This window comes from Lampetra planeri, chromosome 3, assembly GCF_965212315.1.
Source record: "Lampetra planeri chromosome 3, kcLamPlan1.2.h2, whole genome shotgun sequence".
NCBI classification, from domain to species: domain Eukaryota; kingdom Metazoa; phylum Chordata; class Hyperoartia; order Petromyzontiformes; family Petromyzontidae; genus Lampetra; species Lampetra planeri.
Genome location: NC_136109.1, coordinates 3,477,355 through 3,497,716, shown reverse-complemented (window position 1 = coordinate 3,497,716; position 20,362 = coordinate 3,477,355). Strand labels below are relative to the sequence as shown.

The 20,362-nt window shown below is 48.2% G+C and overlaps 1 protein-coding gene across 3 annotated transcripts in view; it reads left to right on the top strand.

Moving 5' to 3' along the window:
- CGNL1 (cingulin like 1) overlaps positions 1 to 20,362 on the top strand; it is a 118,217-nt gene that overhangs the window by 12,258 nt on the left and 85,597 nt on the right. For all 3 annotated transcript variants that reach the window (XM_078619109.1, XM_078619101.1, XM_078619117.1), the window contains exon 2: positions 15,994 to 17,292. In XM_078619109.1, coding sequence (XP_078475235.1) covers positions 16,006 to 17,292 — 1,287 coding nt within the window. In that variant the 5' untranslated portion in view covers positions 15,994 to 16,005. The remainder of the gene's footprint in view (positions 1 to 15,993; positions 17,293 to 20,362) is intronic.

Sequence of the window (20,362 nt, the reverse complement as noted above, 5' to 3'; positions counted from 1 at the left end):
GCTCCGGACGAGTGCTGCTGCTGCTCCTGCTGTTGGCACATCTCCACCGCCTGTCCATGCTGAGAGATCCTCGTGGCGCAAGGTGGAGCCGGACTCTCAAGAACTCGACCACCCTTGGCTCCCGATGGCTTCGGTCAAACCTTGCCCAGGGAGATGTCCCCGCGTCCGGCTAGCCTCGCTGAGCTGCGAAAGCCCGGCTCGCTGTTCTATTTGGAGCCACGCAGAGCCACGCAGAGGCACACAGAGCCCACACGTGGCCATTCCCACGGCGGTCTGGACGAGTCATCGCACAGCCGGTGACGCCCGTGACTAATTGAACTGTTGCTATGTCTTGTAAGTTGTTCACAATATTGTTCCTTTTTAAGTTGTATTCAACTAAGCTTAAAATATGATTGTTTTATTTCGATTTAAAGCTTTCGTGACTGCAGGGATTCATATTCTTGGTTCTTTCGGTAAAGTCATGTAGAAGGGGAAAACAATTTAAAAAAATGTTTTATTTTTATTATTTTATTGTTTTTCCCTTGTAAAAATAAAAAATATTTTTATTATTGTATTGTTTTTCCGTTCTACGTGACTTTACCGAAAGAACCAAGAATATTGTTTTAGTTACCAGCTAATTTTTCAGTTCAAATAAACCATAACTATCACTTATTTTTAGCAGCTCTTTAATAGCACTGTTAGTGTCCTTAGATAATAGCAGCTTTAACTCATAGCACGATGATTCCACAGCAAATTACAACCTTTACACAATTTAAGTAGCTTCTGTAATTCAGCTTAACCCACTGCTGCTTATGAGTGGCTTTCGCCATTAACACATCCGAGAAGCGGCTTTTGGCTACCCATTGAAAAAAAGACGATCACTACGTAGCACGCTTTCACATGTGCTTCTGCGGCCGTCTGGAACGCTCTACCTTCCGACTAATTTCTTTGAAACTGCTTTCTGTGTTTATTTTTTTTATCCTTCCCCCAGACCTCTGATTAGCGCGGTTGGTTACGTACGGTGCTCGCAGCAACAAAATCAAGGTAGCCTGGCAGGTTGGTGTGGGTCCCCAATTGTCAAATAATCTTAATAATGACGTTCAATGTAGGTCGTATATTTGTTGAGTCTTGGAGTCAAATGTGCATTTGCGTTGAATCCTGATAATATTTAACGTTGGTTTTGTTCAGAGAGCTCGTGGCAGCCCATGGCCCCGGGACGTACCAGTCGAGCCGGTATCTCAGAACACTTCTCTACCAATGCCCGTGTGTGATGTGCGCTCTCTCGCACACGCAACGTGCGCATAGCGTAATCGAGAGCACTCGCAGTTGCGCTCCCTACTGAGATGCACACAAACCCTACGCCGTATTAGGCAATGCCGCCAAGAGACATGGTCTCTCCCTCGGCAAATAAAACAACGAAAAGCACATGATACCTGTGTGGCGTAAGCTGGCGGTTGCGGCGGGAGCCTGTTTGACTGTGGTATTCAATATTGGAACAAAAAGTCTTAAGAGTTGTATTAAAATAGCATACATTGTGTGTGTGTAAATATGTCGTGTACTGAGCAAACCGGTTAAATACCAAACCCAACCAGCCTTGACAAACGGGTTCGGCAGAAATGAGTAAGGTAAGGTAAACCCACAATACTGGTAGGAACCTCCTGGTTACACCAGCCCACAGGGGATTATTGTGTCCGTCCGTCGTGCAGGGAGGGGCTGGGTGAGGAGGGAGGGGCTGGGTGGGGAGGGGCTGGTTGGGGAGGGGAGGGGCGCTGGGGAGGGGCTAGGAGGGTGGAGAGGGGCTGGGTGAGGAGGGTGGGGAGGGGCTGGGTGGGGAGGGGCTGGGTGAGGAGGGTGGGGAGGGTGGGGCTGGGTCTGGGGTGGGAGGGGTGGGGCTGGGTGGGGAGGGGCTGGTCACCCCGTGGTGCCCTTATAAAACTCAACGTTTAACCTACTCACGCCGGCTTGTACTCGCCCTCCCAGTCGGACATATTTGCGGAATACACCACGCCGCCGTTGACCCTGGCCATTAACCGAGCAACCCAACGTTCCTACCAGCTCCCTCCGCAGGAATGTGTTTTACCCCACCACTCGCTACCTGCCAATTTTCCATTGTACTGCTGTACGAACAGAGAAGAGAGGGTGTTAAAGACACGTGTCCCCATTGCTTTAACTGCCATGCCAGGAGATGGAATCGAACCAGCAACCTCTGGATGACATGGCCAATGTGCTAACTGTTACAGCACGGCAGTGACGCTTTGTTTCTCAGAAAGTTACTCGTTTTATGTTTATTACTAATTCCTCATTTGGAATGTACAGAGCAATCATCGCCTGCTGCGAAAACTTGGCAGGACCCTCCTGCAAAAGAGTCATGAGACTCGGTGAAGCTTTCCTGGGTAAACAAACATAATAAAAGATAATTTAACTCTACTTGACATTTCTATATCTGTGACACTGGGGTTTTCAGTCCCCAGCCATCTGGGACACCCTCTTCATGTTGCCGACTTTTCACGTTGTGGTCTTGCTTGGTGTGGTTTGAACCGACCACTTCAAAATTTCCTGTCAAGCGTGGGCGTGACTTTGACCTTGTGTGGTTCATCCTCAACCAACTGGAACTGACCTGGGTAGAGACGTGAAAAGTTTGGTCTGTTGGTTATACAGTAATGCAGTGGGAAAATGCTACTGCTAAATCGTTCCAATATGTTTAAAACCTTTCCTTAAATGCAATGAAAACAGGGACATGTGGCCGGTTGGATAATGATAATAATGCGTCACACCGTGAGCCAACAAGCATGAGGTCCTGGGTCGGTAGGCCTCACTGCAGCCATCACAGCCACCCCGCACACTGCCAGCGCATGTATGATGTACCCCAGTGCTTGTATGCATGTGCCGGCTGGATAGGGGCATCGTGGGACCACGAAGCAACTCGGGGAGGCTTTTATCCAGCATAGGATTGATCACAGCCCTTGATCGTTATTGTGTTTGGCCCAGTCTATGAATCTAAGAGAGTTGCCTCTGATTTCAAGACAGCCACTTGAAATGGCTGGAATCGGCATGCTCCGATTAGCACGGTTGGCTACGTACAGTGCGAAAGAAGTTCAACATACATGCTGAATCCTAGGACCTCCCTTGCCGGTATCAAAATATAAGAATAGGTTTTACCCTTTTGGGCAATGAAACAGGTGTTAAGATGTTAAAACACCAAGCTGAAACCTTTTGCTAGAAATCATGTCTGCATTAACCATGCAAAAAAAAACATGCTCTGATAGAAAATGCATTGTCTTTGAAACTGATTGGTCCACACCAGAGACAGATTTCTTTAGAGCCTAGTCTCAAACAGTGTTAGACTATCAGAGCATTTTTTTGTACACATTCGCCCCAAGTATATGTGGTTAATGCAGACAATTCCTTGCAAAAGGTTTCAGCTTGGTGTGTTAATATCTTAACACCTGTTTTATTGCCAGAAAGGGCAAACCCTATTCTTATAACATACATGCTGCCAGGCATGTTACACCAGGTTGCACTCGGTCTCAGAGAGCGTGTGGCACGCTGCATCCGTTACATGGCCAGCGGCACAGCAGCTGCGCTCGCTTGCTGGGACCTCTCACTCCTTGACTGCTTTGACTGCCATGGGCCGCCCTTCCTCGTAGGCCACAGCAGAACGGAGTTGCTCGGGTGAGCTGTGGCAGGCCTTGGAGCTCTCTCACAGCAGGATTGTGCGCGGGTGAGGTCATGCCAATAGGCCACGCATTGCATGCTATTTGATACCAATGCCTATGAATTTCCATGGGACAGGTTAGAAGAAATTTTTTTCTTATTTTGTATATGATACCTTTCAGTAGATAAGCCTCTCCTGACAGCTAAAGCAAATAAAAGAATGACTGACCCGTGAGTATGTGAGGAATGCAGGCTTGGTTCATGGTGCCCCGTGGGTGTGGGTAATGGTTGCTTAGCGAGTGGCGTTAATTGAACAATTGTCGTTTCCAGAGTGTTGGTAGGTTGTGGACTACGTGGGTGTTCAGGTGTTGTGGCCAACATCAGTAACAATTATGTAATTCATAATCAACGTTTTTGGGTTAGATGGCGTTATTTATAAATGTGTCGTAACCCTCTACCACCCGACACGGCCAATCAGTAAAACATGTGTCACGTTGACAAAAGACAAATAGTTCACTACTTTAGCCCACCGCTGTGTTGAAGAGTGAATCCATAATATTGAATCCACAACATTTGTAAATGTTGTGGATTCACTCTTCAACACACCGGTGAGCTAAAATGTGAACTATTTGGCTTTTGTCAACGTGAAAGCCTACGTGTTAAACAATTATGTAAACCGGTCCTGGGCCTTCCCTAGGTTGACTCAGCCTCAACTGAGTACCTGGTGCGATGTGTAAACATCGCTGCTCGGGAGACATAGGCGGCCGGGCATGGTGTTGTGCACTTGTATTTGGAGTGTAGAAGTGATTCATACTGATGTGCAGTGCAAGGCAGGTGACCCGGGCTGTCATCCTCTCCATGCACACCGTGGTAATTGGTGTCCAAACCTGGCTTTGGGGAGTTTCCTCTCGGCCAACCCAGACTAAATTAGTAATATTTAAAAATACTTATTTTTAAACAAGCTTTAATGAAATGCACCGTACTCGTAATGGCAAAACTCCACGACTGCAGGAAGTGTCCCCGAAGCTTGCCATAACGTAAGGGGCCGTGGTGATTTACAGCCAACGTCAGTTGGGAGTGGACAATTAGACCCAAGACGAAACATAACATATAAAAAAGATTGTTTAAAAATATTTTAAATTTTTTTTTATGATAGAATATAGTATTGTCATCAGTGTGACATAAGTATACCAAGTTTGCAGTCGATACCACATTGGGAAGTGGGTTAAAATTGAGTTTCAAGATTTGAGGATACGACAACAACAACATCAACAACCGAGTGAGTTAAATAAAAGCGTGTAAAAGAGCAGCGTCTCTTTGGGCCTGTCTTCAGCACTATGGAGACATGGCGTCGTCACATCACAGCTTAGTTAACACGCCGCTTCAAAGAGGCGCTTGCTTTAGAGCACAACATCGTAAAACATTTAGCGATTGGAGACAGGTTTGTGTTTGAAAAAGATTAGCATAACCTGCTAGTGCATGCTGTAAATAAATACTGCTGTGTGAACTCAGAGGTGTCTGTTTAAACGAGACACACACCTGCTGTTCTGAATAGTAGCCATAATGCGTTGTCCACGTGCGTTTCTGTTTAATTACGTTTATATTTTGGAGAGTCCTTCTCTGAGCCTGTGTCTCCCGGCACTCAGTAGGTCCGGTTGCCGGTGAAAGAATGGATTCGTCACAGCTGAGCGCGGACTTGGCGTTTTCAGTGTTTGGGTTTGGCATGGGGTCGACTCCATCTGAGTTTTGTGAAGTGTTTCCCAGGGTCGAATAGGCTCCTCCCCTCTCGAGCTTGAGAAATTCAGCTCACTTAATGGACTTAATGTACTTGCTGATGGTAACGGGTGTTTCTCTACACGTATGGAAACGCAACGCATCGAAGGAGGGAGAGTGGTGATGTCCCCCGGTGTCTCACGGCGCGTGGGCACGGAGTGAGTGCACGGGGCACGAGTGGCAGCAGGACCCGGAGGGGGGCGGCAGCGTTCGCCTTTGGCCGTGTTGCAGCTGTGAGGCAAGGGCTGAACGATTAATCGGTTTAAAATCGAAATCGCAATTTGAAACAATGCGATTAGCAAATCGCAAAGGCTGCGATTTTTTTGCGATTTGACAAGTCCTATTACTTATTGGAATTGTTTCATTGTTTTATTATTATAACTTTATTTAACTTAACCATTGTTCTATGTTTGATTGTTCTATTTCATCATGGGACCTCCTTTGCCAGTACCAATGACGCCTTTTGGCGTCCTCTGGTCTAACACCGTTTTGAGACTAAAGAAAGCTGTCTCTGGTGCGGACCAATCAGTTTCAAAGTCAATGCATTTTTTATCAGAGTATCTTTTTTGTTTGCATTCTGACCACAGGTATTGTGGTTAATGCAGACATGATTCCTTGTAAAAGGTTTCAGTTTGGTGTCTTAACATCTTAACACCTGTTTTGTTGCTAGTAAAAAGGGGAAAACCTATTCTCATGTTTTATTTCAATTAGAACAGTTTAATAAATGCATGTTGGAAGCAATTCATATCTTTTAAGTTCTCATCCTTGCATTAGAATATATAGAGCAGTTCGTATGTTGATGGAATCACGTGGTAATGCTCCATCACATGTTTTAAATCTATCACACAGTGAACTGAAGCTTAACTTAACAAAAATGTAATCGCAAATCAAATCGCAATCGCAATATCTGTCAGAAAAATCGCAATTAGATATTTTCCCCAAATCGTTCAGCCCTCTTGTGAGCTGGTCTGTCGCTGTAGGAATTCAACCAACAGAAACCAAAGTCTCTGCGGCTTGGAGCCGTGCTTTCAGGAGGGAGTAGTCTGTGTGTCACGCTTCTAACAATGGCACATGGAGGTTGACGTGGCACTATCTGCATGTTTACGCATCACTGGACCCGTGATTCGGTGTGTGAATCATAGTCTTTGAGAATGGTTGTAGTTCTTGCACTGGATGTCTGTTTATAAACGTGGTGACGTTTAAATTGGTCTCGGGCTGACGTTTAAATTGTTTTTCTGCTGCCATAGCAACATTCAATATCGCAGGCTTTTATGGTATCCTACAAAAATGTCACCTAAAATGTTTTAATTTTTTTAGCCTGTAGAATATTCACTTGCTGCTTGGTTCTTTTCACGTATTAAAGTTGTTATTTTCACAATGTATATCCCAATCTCGCTTATCAAATCAATGCAACGAAACGTCCTTCCAGAACGCGCTCCCATTGTCCCAGGGAGTGGCATTTAAAGATGACACCACGGAGCTAATGATGGAGTCCAGTAAAATCTGTTGCCTATTCAACACTGGACTGCACTTTCTTGGCAGCAGCAAGTACACATTTTAGCCCTCGTAGCTGGGCTAGGTGGAATCAAGTAGAAATTAAATATACGTCGTATTTTTATGCAGTGGTTGTTACGTACTGAGACCGTACAATTGTTTAATCTTGAATCTGTTTTAGTTATGCGTGGGTTTCTGGATCTGAACTCAGGTTGTTAGCCCTGCTGGCTTAGTGAACCCTCACAGGATTATCGCTGAGACCTCTCTTCCACCGCTGTTTTCATCGGCCGCAATACGATGGCAATGCAATGAAATCCTGGAATGAAAACGAACCCTGAAAATCACTTGGTGTTGCCGTCAAAAGTCAAACCTGCTTTTCTCAATAACAGTGAATCATTTGTATACATTAACGCGGGGCCCCCAAACCTGATTTACGAGTTTTTTGGAATGGGGGCAGCAGATTGTGAATGCTGGCGCATACATTCCCAAGGCATTAGCGATGCACCACGCATTTCACCAGGAGCCAGGTTCCCTGAATGGAAGCAGGTGAAGCAGCTCTGGAATGCATGACCAGGCCCGAGTGCCTTGAGCAGGCACTGAAAAGATTGCGCAATGAATTGATCCACTATTACGTCACCAGTCACACCCCCCCCCTCCTCCAACATGGGATTCCAAAGCCTTGAGCAGTATTATTTTTTTTGCTGGTTAATTGCCTCCGAATGATATCTGCGTGTGGATTAATTTTCAAGAGGCTTGGAAATCCATCCAGATGTATGAACCGTGAATCGGGGACAGATGGCCCCATTTGTGAAGTGCCTTCATGCCTCTCCGTGCTGCTCTGTCTGTCCTCTCGCGCATGGGGAGTGGTGGTGTAGCGGTTAGCGCTACGCTGCACTACGAACCTGGTGACCCGGGTTCGATTCCCGCTCGCGGCAACAACCAGTGACGATTATCTGAACCGGTCCTGGGCCTCCCCTAGGTCGACTCAGCCTCAAATGAGTACCCGGTGCGATGTGTAAACATCGCCGCTAGGGAGACAAAGGCGGCCGGGCGTGGTGTTGGCCACCTGCCCCCTCGTGTGCCGTGCCGGCCTTCATAGGTGCTCGCTAACAGCACTTGCCCCTACAGTCTGTTAAGGCTATATGGGCGATATTTGTCTTTGTACTCTCACGCGGGGGTGCTTACCTGCAGGGTACATACGTTCATCCGTGTTGCCTTACCGTATTGTCTTTCAGATGAGACCTGGGGTTCTCTTAATCATGTGGACACTTATATTATCTTAAGAGCAGACTAGAGTAACCGTGGTGTCCTGGATACAACTCTTTGTTACTGGTAATGCCCTCCCCATATGTCAAACGTTAAGATTAGTTTTCTCGAATGATTACGTGCACATTCATGTCGCTGGAATGATGAGATTGTCCACAGGCGCATGGCTCTCCTCGCCGCACTTGACTCTCGTTTTGTACTGGCCCAGCGGTTTGAATCTGTGGCTGAGGCACCTGCAGTGAAGATGCAGTTGGGCAGAGGCTGCGACGACTCCGAGTTGGGCTCGGAGCATCTTGCTTTGCCTGCGCTGCCTGACAGACAGACGTCCAGTCGCGCATCCCACCCGCTCACAAAAATCGTCCCCGCGGGACCCACCCACGCTGCCTGCTGGTTGCTGGATTGCCGACATGCATCGCCAACAACCCATATAGTTTTGGTTCGTAATTATAATACCCAATAAATACGTCACGTGCGTGTGATAGAACAGGGTGTCAAATTCTCATTTGAGACCCGTTGTACACCGACATGAGTGAATTTAAAACTAAAATTACTTTTTATTTTACCAGATAAGGCCCGCTGAACTCTACATAGCTGTTTTTCAGAATGATAGCTCAACAAAGTGGATTATCAAGAGAAAGTTTATCACAGCCAAATAAATACTCTAAACGCATCTTTATAAATGTTGAGGGAAAAACCGGAGGATCCGGAGAAAAATCCACGTGACCACAGGGAGAACGTGCAAACTCCAAATATTCAACAGGCATCAGGGTCGAGATCGTGCCCACGGCGTCCTGTATACCAGGCGAGGTAGTTTTCTTCTCATCACCGCGGCACCATGTGATGTGAACGCTCGGTCTGACCCGGAGCTTCGCTCGGTAGCCATCGCGACGTCGTGCCGAGGGGCGACGCGCCCCATGCTTCACGGCTGTGATGTTGCTTCGTTTAAAAGCACACCAGAAAGTGACACAACTGACCGATATTTGCTTGAGAGGGTGTATACTAACTAAAGCATACGCTAAACTATGTTTTAACAAAATATCAACATTCATCAACAACACTTGCTTCAAAGTAAAAAGTGTATCATAGGTGATGTTTTGGGCTATGGCCCTTCTTCACAGCACATAGAGAGGCCAGAAAGAGTGGATACGAGTTGGAGGCTTCACTTTACATACCATGGGGCCTGATGAACATCTCCATATATATAAAAGGTAAAGTTGTGATTATGTGTGTCTGTTCAAAATGTGTAGCGTACTTCCGACATGCAACAAACTTGAAATTTGCCATGTGGGTACTTTCCAGACTGTACACCATGCAAAAATGATAAAAAATAGACTTTTATTTTTTTTGGGGGGGGTGGGGGAGCTGAATAATGCGGAAATGTTTTGCACGGCAAATGAGCTGTGACGTCAAATCTGTCATGTGACCCGTGCACGTGGAAGCGTAACGCATTGTAGTGTAGTGGTTAGCGTGCCGCGCTACGAACCCGGCGACCCGAGTTCGATTCCCGCTCACGGCCACCACCGGTGACGATTATTTGAACCAGTCCTGGGCCTCCCCGAGGTCGACTCGGCCTCAAACGAGTAACTGGTGTGATGTGTGAACATCGCCACTGGGGAGACCAAGGCAGCCGGGCGTGGTGAATCCAAGTCCCGGGCGAAGCCGGGTAGTAAATCTAGTGACATTATTAAAAAAATTCTGATCACTTCCCTCCAGCCAAGGAGAGCAAGGAGTGGGTCTTGGGGGGCGGGGGAGATGTGGTGGTGGGGCCGAGCTCCTTCCTCAAGTGGTGCGGCTTGGGCACGGTTTCTCATGGCCAAGGAAATAGCATTAGAACGGTGCCTTGGGTTTGAACTTGCGCTCTCAGAAGTGCTGGCGTATTAATTGAACACAGCTTTAGCTGTGTGGGCCACCCAACCACCTCGGTAGCTTTTTATTACACGCTTTCTTTTAACTCGCTCTGTCTGTTGTCGTTGTTGTATCCTCAAATCTTGTAACTCAATTTTAACCCACTTCCCAATATGGTATCGACTGCAAACTTGGTATACTTATGTCATACTGATGACAATACTATATTCTATCATAAAATAAATAAAAATAAAATATTTTTTAAACATTCTCTATTGAAATGTTATGTTTCGGTTTGGGTCTAATTGTCCACGGTCAACTGACGTTGGCTGTAATTGGCCATGGTCCCTTACGTTATGGCAAGCTTCGGGGCCACTCCCTGGAGTCGTGGAGTTTTGCCATTCATAGTACATTTCATAAAAGCGTGTTTTTATAAAAGTTATTTTTTTAATATTACTTATTTAATTTGGTAATTTCTCCCGGTGCATTTAAAGCCATGACTGCATTGTGTTTCCCATCCATGCACGAGCACAATGCAACGCTATGTTGGAGCCATGACGAGGGATATGATATCAAAGCCTATGGCCGCGGGGCGGACCACTGGTGTTCAGTGTCTTGCCACACGAGCCCCCCTTTGGCTCGCCGAGCGGTCTTCCGCGCCTTTTGGTGTGCGCCCCCTGCACGACCACTTGGCTGTGCAGCACGGCAGCATCACTGCTTACAAACCGAGCTTTTGCCAAACAAGAAGAAGACAGAAAATTGGACACGAGACGATTATTGTTCAGCTCGGACTATGGATTTCATTAACTATAACGTCAACAACTCTCTGCATACATGTCCAGGAACGTATTTAGGCAGGCTGCACGCATAGCAAGCGGCATTCCAACAATACATTTCTTCAGCTAGCGAGGGAAATGTGGGAAAAGGGCAAGGAAAGGAACAAAAAACGACTAGGGAAAGGTAGACATTTGTGCAGCAAACATAATGGGGCCTGATGAGAATTTATGAAACGCTACAGTAACACCAAAAAATGTACTGCTGTGCATTTAGATAAAATAACCCAACGTGCGAGATCCTCTGCGCCGAGACGAACATTGATGTGGCCGAGGCGGCGATTGTTTCACAGAACTGCTCGACGTGGGCATCACGCAGCATAGATCTGATGCAGGGGTAATGTAGCCAGCATCTAAGTCTAAACGACGATGACGACCTGTGACATATTAGACAGGTCTTAGTCTGTGGGATTCATGCAGTCGAGTTGACTAATGTAGACAAACATTTAGTCAAACACTTAAAGTTAACAGATGGTGTGAGTGGGGGGGGGTGTCCAATACCCCCCCCCCCCCCCCCCTATTATAACTTCAGCGAGTCTGAACTCTGTAAATCTTTGTGTACATATCCAGTCTTGCCAATTTACTCCACGTACTGCTGTCTGGTAACGCTATTAGGTGATCCTATTCTGCATCTTCATTCAGACGAGTTAATTTCTTCTCGCCCATGGTCAGGCTCGTTCAGGTCTCTTATCCTATTCATTGTCACGCTGGACGAATTTCGTCCAGTCTTGGTCGTTGTGGACTCAACATTTGGTGAAGAAGAGCCAAATGGCCTCTTCTATTTTCCACCAAAAAATTGGCAGGGAATTTTGAGACATCATGGAGGTCCTCAATCTGCGAGGAAGACGCCAGGCAATGCCAAACAAAGCGCAGATCCAACGCAATCCCATGCAGCCGATGTATTGTGCAAACATTCATAATGGACATCGTGTTCATTTGTGGTTGTAGCAGAGAAAGCAACACATTGCTATAGCACAATACAGAGCTTTGTGTGCAGCGTACGTGGCATTGGTGTGATCACGGGGAGGTGGGAAGACGTATGTGATGGAACGCGGTCATGGAGCGCAGCAAGGAGGAGGATTGTGTGAAGGGAGTGGCACTGAAGGAAAGCCGATGAGGTGCATCGTAGAGAAAAGATACGAAAGAGATGACTCATCCATTCAGTGCAAATGCTTGGGATGAAAGTAAAATTTTCCCAGCTCACTTCCAAAGTTTAAACGCAGATTTCTAATGTGCACGTAAGTGTGGTCGCAGCTGTAAATCGTGTATAGTTTTCCGTGTTGCTAGTTTATTTAGTGGGCATAAAGCGAATGTATTTGTTGTGTTTTCCATAGCTATTAATCCAGGTAAAAAAAAAGTGAACTTGTAAAATAAGTCAAATTGTTAAAATGAAGTTATAATAATATTCAGTGAAGCCCTTTGTCAATCCACTGCTAGATGAACGTATCTCCGTGACGTGTCCATCATGGAGGATGTTTGATAGTGGGGGAGTTGAGGGCTGCATTTGTTCAGATTATGCTCACCACTGATGTTAGCCGTGGCTGTCAATCAAACTGCGGTTGCTGGCTTCATAGTTGATTGCGCTAACCACAAAAAAATATTATCCAAAAACAAAAAAATTACAATACAAGCTTCATTAAAGATTTCCTGGTGACATGAACTTGACTTAAATGAGTCAGCATCGCTAAGACCCTGAGCTTAGGTTGCAGGCTGCCACTCAATGTTAATCCCAGTTTTCACATGACTCTAAGAGTCTCTGGTGACACGAGCCACTGCACAAAAATCCCATTGTCAGACTTTTTTTTATCTTGATACGGCAGAGCCCAGCACTGGGGGCGACTCGGTACGTGCCTCTGAATGGACGACCTAATCGCTCATCTGCACACGCTGCGCATGGCGTGGGCTTCCTCCTGGCTGCTCCATGGACCTTCCTTGTATGTGATCTGTGTCACTGTATGTGGCTCTGCTGTTGTACAGGAATCTTGGGAGAAAAAGCGTTCCCTCGGATCTGCCAGCTTATAACAAGATCGGGATACATTCAATGAACAAGTTGAATAAAAATCGAGATTTGAAGTTTTCGTGACTGCAGGGTTCCATACTCTTTGGTTCTTTCGGTAAAGTCACGTAGGTATAAAATAAAATAAATTAAATCACTTAATTTATTTTATACCTACGTGACTTTACCGAAAGAACCAAAAAGTTGAATAAAACACTTAAAGATTGTCCCCTGCACAATGGTAGTGGGGTGTTTGGAGTTTGATTATGGCTGTGTACTCAATCACGATTGTCAAATGTTTGATTGGCAAATATGAATTCTGTGTTGCAAACGAGTGAAAGCCCCCAGTATTTAAACATGTCAAAGACTGTGCACACAACTCTTGCAAGAGCGTAGTACTGAAGCAATGGAAAGCTGCCATTCACCACTGTCTACTATGTTGCTTTATGCAATGAATGGAGTTATTGGTAAGTTGATACACAGCTGAGAGACCAAGGATGTATTCATCAAAGAGGTGTGTTTATCATCTGATAAAAACGTACACTTATCTACATATATGCAATGTATATTTTAAGGAGAGACTTGGATTTCACCTGGACTTGCCGTTCAGTGCTGGAGTAACACAAAGCTGCTTTGTAGCTGGAGACTAGGTTTGAGGCCGGAGTTTTTTCCAAGTGGCGAGTGATTTTATGGCCTCATCCCCATTGGTGAAGAAACATTTTTCGTGTCAATTGCTTTGCAGGGAATGGCACGTGGTGTTTGTCTGCAGCTCCCGCGGTTATTATCTAAGCCCTGTTGGCTTTGGACAGTTGGAATCCATTCTGGAATACAAACTCTGAACGTCATTACTTCCAACCTGCCTACCAGTGAGTGTCCATTCAGACACAGCATGGCGGTACTGCTGCAGCACGGGAGATCCAGGCTGCAATGTTCCCTTTAAGCCGTTCGTGTTGTTTTTCACCATCCTTAACGGGATTAACGTGACATTGTATTTGTTTGAAATCACACCTCGTGATGATTATTGAGGATTTTCAGTGCAGCCTTGCTTGGTATATGTTGCCAAAAATTTGTATTATCATTTTGCGCTCGGGAGGAAACCTGATTGACCCTAGAAAAACTAAATCTGAGCGTGCGTAACACTGCCAGCCTTGCGCAGACGGGCGCTCGTGCCGCTCGCGGGCAGCTCGCCCTGCCCAACGGGGAGGTGTCCAGCATCGTATCTGTGTGACCCCACGACCTGTTGGCATGCGCAATACCTTCTGGGAACGTTCTCATCCGAGCCAAACGTATGTCGTGGCGACGTCACTGAAAAGAGGTGAAGGTGGCTTGACGTGCATTCCGCCTGCAGTGTAGTCCATGTGCAGGAATCAGTGCCTCCCCGGGCCGACTTTGCGCCACTTGGTAGCAAAGTGCTCGTGCAGCTGTGGTTTTGCCTGGGCGCTGCCTCTCCTGTCACGACAAAGGGGAGCCCCGGCTGCCGGCTAGAACCACAGTGGGTGGTGCTCGCCCGCGGTGCTTCTGGAGTGTTTGACGCGAGACCCAGAGGGCGCTGAGGAAACTGGGGGGATCTGGTTTATTCCGCTGATGCTGGGAGATTCAGGTTGTGCTAATACTGCAACGCAACGTGACGTGTCCCGTGATACAGCGATCCATGTCAAAATATTTGTTCCACACATAGTCACAGGTAGCTTCCTTCTTTTGTAAGCAAGTTCAAACATTTGCTATCGTGCACTGTTATGAGCCCAGTTCATCACAAATGCGCACTTATCACACAGTGAGCTCTTTGGAATAACGCCGTTTCAAGTCTTTTGCCAAAGTGGCTCCGACTCACGGACGGATTCCGAACATCTGCCACAGGTAAAACTGGTTCCAGGTCACTGGACCGGAGACCCCGGTGACGCTGCACTCGCCGTATCGCCGCACGAGGTTTGCGTGCGGGTCCAGCGGGTTTACCATGCAACCCGCGCAGAGTAAACCTGTAGGTGTCGATGCCAACTCGGCTGCCGCGATGACGACTGTAGTTGGCACAGCAGCAAACTCTGAAATGTGAGACCACGACGTCCTGGCTGAGCTTACCTTGGCCCAGGTCCCCCCTGGGTCGGTGATTGGGCTGCAGCTGCTGAGGCTGCTGCGCTGGGCTGGAGAGGTCTTTACTTTACTATTTTGAGTAACCAAATGTCGTATTATGTACGGCTTAATTTCGATTTAAAGCTTTCGTGACTGCAGGGATTCATCTTCTTGGTTCTTTCGGTAAAGTCACGTAGAATGGAAATAATAAAATAATAAGAAGAAAACATAATAAAATAATTCTCAAGACGTTTCGGCCACAACGCAAGCAGCCGTCCTCAGGTGGAGAACAGGTCTGTCGAGAAGACAGAGTCTGAAGCCTGGGGTGTATCATTCAGACTGTCTTCTCGACAGACCTGTTCTCCACCTGAGGACGGCTGCTTGCGTTGTGGCCGAAACGTCGTGAGAATTATTTTATTATGTTATATTTTTTTTATCTTATTATTTCCATTCTACTTGACTTTACCGAAAGAACCAAGAAGATGTGTACGGCTTGTCCATCCTAAAGTTGAGTCTTCATTACATGCGGGATGCGTCTTTGTCTCAGGTCTCTTGTTGACGTTACACGTTTCCGCTCCGGTTGGAGTTATGCAATGTTAATCGCACACCGCAGTGAATTGCAAGGCAGTGGTAATCGCAAACCACACAGGAGTAATAAACAGGGGTGTTGTGTTGCTGCGTGTGTGTGTGTGAAGAGAACTCCTGTCTTGTTCAGGCGGCCGCAATGTGCGTTCCCTGCCGGTGGGGTCCCGGCTCACAGTAAAGCAGACTCGCTCGCCTGTAGGCTGTGCAACAGCAGAGCCACGCATCCCACCCGGATCGACCGCTCGATACCAACAGCTCGATACCCCTCAAGGAGCCATGTGAACCGTCGAGACTGATTGGACATATGTTGCACGTCTAACTTTGCTGATTTCGGAAACAAAACCAAATTATGCGCACAGCCTGTGTGTGCGTCGTGCAGCCGTGGGCGACCATGCCGAGCCGGGGACAGAGTTCGACTTGGGAGCAGCACCATTACACGCGAGCCTCCTGGGCCCTCCCATAAGTCCCGATGCTTAATGCCTGCATCGCTTGCTTTTTCAGAACGCGGCCACCATGGACCCGGCTCGGCAGGAGGTGGACGCACAGTCTCTGCGCGACTACGGGCTCCAGATTCGCTTCATCGAGGACTTTGCCAACGCGCCGGCTCACAGAGGCGGGGGGAACCCTTTGAGCGAAATGAATTCCTCCTCCTCCTACGGTGTGCAGATCAGCATCCAGGGCATCAAGGGCCAGCCCTTTGTGGTGCTCAACTCGAGCGAGCAGCCCGAGGGCGGCCTGCCGGACCCCCCGAAGCTCACACTGCCGGAGCCAAAAACGAATACCGCCCAGAGCCTCCTGGCCCTCAACTCAAACGGTTCCTCAGTGACCACCGAAGACCCTCTGCGAAAGAAAACTGAGTACACGAGGCCAGAATTCATGCGGGCGCGAGAACAGGCACGATCCACAGCACTGAAGAGTCAGAGTTCAAGCCAGAAGCTGAACTTTCAGAAAAAACCTTGGATCCTTCAGCCGTACAGGCCGGCCGACAAGGCACAATCATGTGTGGATGGGCAAGAGAGGGAGAAAAGTCCAAAAGTCGGGGTGACGCAGCCGGCGGTGACAGGGGAGGCCAACGGTGTGGGAAGCGCGCTTGCAGGTCAAGCCACAAGAGTCATCGACAGCGCCAGTGTGCGGGGCCCCCCATTGCCCGCGGCCGGGAAGACACAGGAGTTGTGGGGAAAGCGGAGCGGCGACAAACCTCCGGTGACGCGGTCGGTGTCGAGCATGAGTGAGGAGTCTGGCAGGGCCGGCAGCGACGTGGACAGCCTCGGGCGCTCCAACGCGAGCTCCGCGTCCTCGCGCTCGCGAGCGTCTCCCGAGCGGCCGCCGCTTCGATCGCCGTCCGAGGACGGCCTCGACGAGCTGCGTGGGGAGAGCGCCAACCGCCACGAGAACCGGCGCTACATCCCGTTCCGCGCGGGCACGGGCCGCGACATCGACTCGGGACACATCCTGTCCATCGAGGAGCTCATCGGGCAGTTCGACGAGGCCAGCGCGGCGGTGCGCGGCCGTCCCCGCAGGCGCACAAAGATCTCGGCCGGCGACCGCGTGCGCTCACGCAGCCTCGAGAACTTCTCGAGCGCTCGGTCTGGCGAGCGGGAGAATCGGACCGAGAGGAGCCGCGTGGAGCTCGACGGCCCGAGGAGCGGCGGGTGGTGGGGGCAGGCGAGCGCGGGCGGTCACGACCCCCTTCTGGAGCCGCACGCGAAGGTGGCCACCGCTGCCGTGACGAGCTCCATGCGGCTTACGCTTGCGTCCCGAGCGGAGGCCACTGGCGGCGGCTCCGTCGGTGCCAAGCAGGTGCGGAGATCACACCACACGTGCACGCGCGCGCTGGGCCAGAGCCTTGCCCTTGTTCACACGTGCGCCATTCTGCTCATCACAGCACCAAACTCATTACCAGCGTTGGGATTTCACACCTCCTCATCCCCTGTACAACGTCTGAGTGCTTCCTAAATCAAATGTGTTGTGTCGTGTTGTTTGACTCTTGTATTTTGTATGTAATTATATATTTCTCCATTTGTTTGGGTAGGTAGGTGAGTTATCATCAGAGCCCAGAATATTAGGGATTTTAAACTAATGTAATGTATTTCGTAATTTTGTCACCTGTGACGGTGTGATTTTGTGAAAAATTGCACAGTGATTGAGGCCTTGCCCAAGTACTTGTGTGCAATATTATTTTCCTGATAGGTAGCAGACAAGTCACATGATCAGAGATGGCTGCTCTTTGTGTTTTGCCCACTGAGGTTGTCAAGACGGTGAGCGCTGTCGCAACTCTGTGAATCGTGGTAACATTACAGGGAGTGGGAACAGCTGTGAATTACCATGAGCATGTTTGTGTGAACAACAGAATTGGCAGGGCCAGTTGATGCTTCAACTCCAGTCAACCTTGCCCACTGTTCAAAAATGAATTGTGTACAAGTCGGAATGAAGAACACAATCGGCGTTCATGGGAATATCTATGGAAACATGACTTTATTCAATCATCCATCACAAGCATGACTTTCAAGAGAGGGTACCAGAAACGTTAACAGAAGACCAGGATTAGTGTTTATTGTGGCGTTTACAAAATACGTGTTATTAAGCATACATCCGAACAAACAAAATAAACCCACAGACCTGGTTACCCTCGTGAAACATCTCTGGTGCAGGTGCGCACAGTAGTATCCTGTGTGGTGTTGCACAGAGTAAACAAAACACGCAAGAGGGGAAAGAGAAAGGGTGAGGAACGTCTTCTCTCAGGTGGAACACTAAGAGACCGAAGATGATCATGGAGAGAGACTGTACCTCGTGGTATTTTCGTCCGTGTGTGCCAGTGCCCCCTGATGCTCATGTAGCTGCACTTTTCCACAGCACATCGCCTCTCCCAGGGAGGGTAAATCATGTTATTTTCAATGTATTAACACTTTTTGATGGAAAACCATGATGTAAATTTGCAAAAGCATTTTATTATATCTCGGAATGCGTACGGACAGATTGCCCATGAATGATAATGTCAAAGCTAGTCCGCTAGCACGATGACACATTTGTGACGTTTTGCCAAATAAGGAAAGTACCTCAGGACAATCCTAAGAAGCATGCCCCTATGTCTGTGTACCGTCATTGCGGGTGTTTTGGGCAAAATCTCCTCTGAGATGTAATATATGTAGTTCTTATATTGGTATTTTTGAGAGCCACGTATAAAACGATATTGGATGAGGTTCCGTGGCGAAGACTTGAATCCGTCGTGTGCAGATTTCCAATAAAGTCTTAATGCCCTTCCCCCAGGACCGTCCGTACCGGTCCCTTTCCGCAGCTTTCCAATTTTTATCCCAACGCATTTTTGAAAGAAGGCCAGTTATATGAAGGTGTCTAAAAAAAACTGACATCGGAAGAAATCGTACATTGGCCTTGTGTCTTTATTTGATCTCCACCCATGGGCAAATCCCCATACCAAACCGAGGGGTTTCACCAGCAGTTATTGTGCCTTATGCAGTATGAAGACGACACGTGTTGTCATTTCAGTGTAGCCATTCTACCACCACCAAGTGGGCACGTCCACACACCGGAAATCCATCGATTCCATGTGGCTGGGAAGGCCCCTCTTGTGTGCCCACCACCACGGTCTGAACCTTTTCCCCTGAAACTGGGCTTCAAGACGCAGTGTGACGCCATGTGTTCCCACAGGCAGCCGTGCTGCTTGTTGTGAGGGCCATTGTCATTTGCCCCGTGTAGTTGAAACGAGATACCCCGAGGATGAGCAATGAGTAATGGCAGTGAAACCAGCCATGATGGGAAACTCGTAGAGTGCTCTGACAATACCACGGGAAATTCCTGTAAGCTTATTGCCATTTTGTTAGAATGGAGGTGGGGGTTGGTTTGCACTTGAAAAATGTAGTCGAATAATTCTGCCGCTCGTAGACAAATAAAGGTATTCCTTGAATGTTTTCTCACAATGAACTGGTTGCAAAGCCACTGAACTACTAACTTGGTGAGCTACGGCCTTGCTTCTGCACGGGTGATCCACACCCCATTCGCATCGGCTGGATTTATCAAGAACTCTCAACGTTTTGAGTGGAAATGGCCACCTTTGTTGCTGGAAGCGTGTTTACCTGATGCACAGCAGGAAAATATTTACAGTTCGAGCAGCACTTGCCGTCTCTCGCGTCAAATTTACCAAACACCTCGACAGTTTAACGGTGTTATTTGCTGGAGTGCCGTGATGAGTGGCAGGCCTTATAAAAACTCCCAGCAGTCATCCATAGTTGCCAACAGAAAATAAGTTTATTAACTTTCTCAGAGGGCTCTTAAAGCGACCAACAAAGCCGTATGCTGCTGCTGCTGCGGCATCGTGAGGCCTCACTGGAGGGCGGCAGGGCTGGCACTGTGGGATCGGCACCACCCGGCACAGCAGAATGAGTCGCAGCATCTGCTCGCTCACACGAGCAATGCGACCACACCCGTCTCTCTTCACATCTTGTAATTTACCTCTGGGATTTCAACATCGCGAAAAAAATCGTTAAAATGTAGTCTCCATCTTCGTATGGATAATGGGCCCTGAACCGGTGGTGGGAATTGAACACACACGGTGATGCCAGTCTCCCCTACGGCCACTGCTGTTGGCTTGTCACAAATACATTCCTGCGGAGGGAGCTGGTAGGAACGTTGGGTTGCTCGGTCAATGGCCAGGGTCAACGGCGGCGTGGTGTATTCCGCAAATATGGCCGACTGTGAGGGCGGGCACAAGCCGGCGTGAGTAGGTTAAACGTTGAGTTTTATAAGGGCACCACGGGGTGACCAGCCCCTCCCCACCCAGCCCCACCCCTCCCACCCCCACCCAGCCCCACCCTCCCCACCAAGCCCCTCCCCACCCTCCCCTCCCCACCCAGCC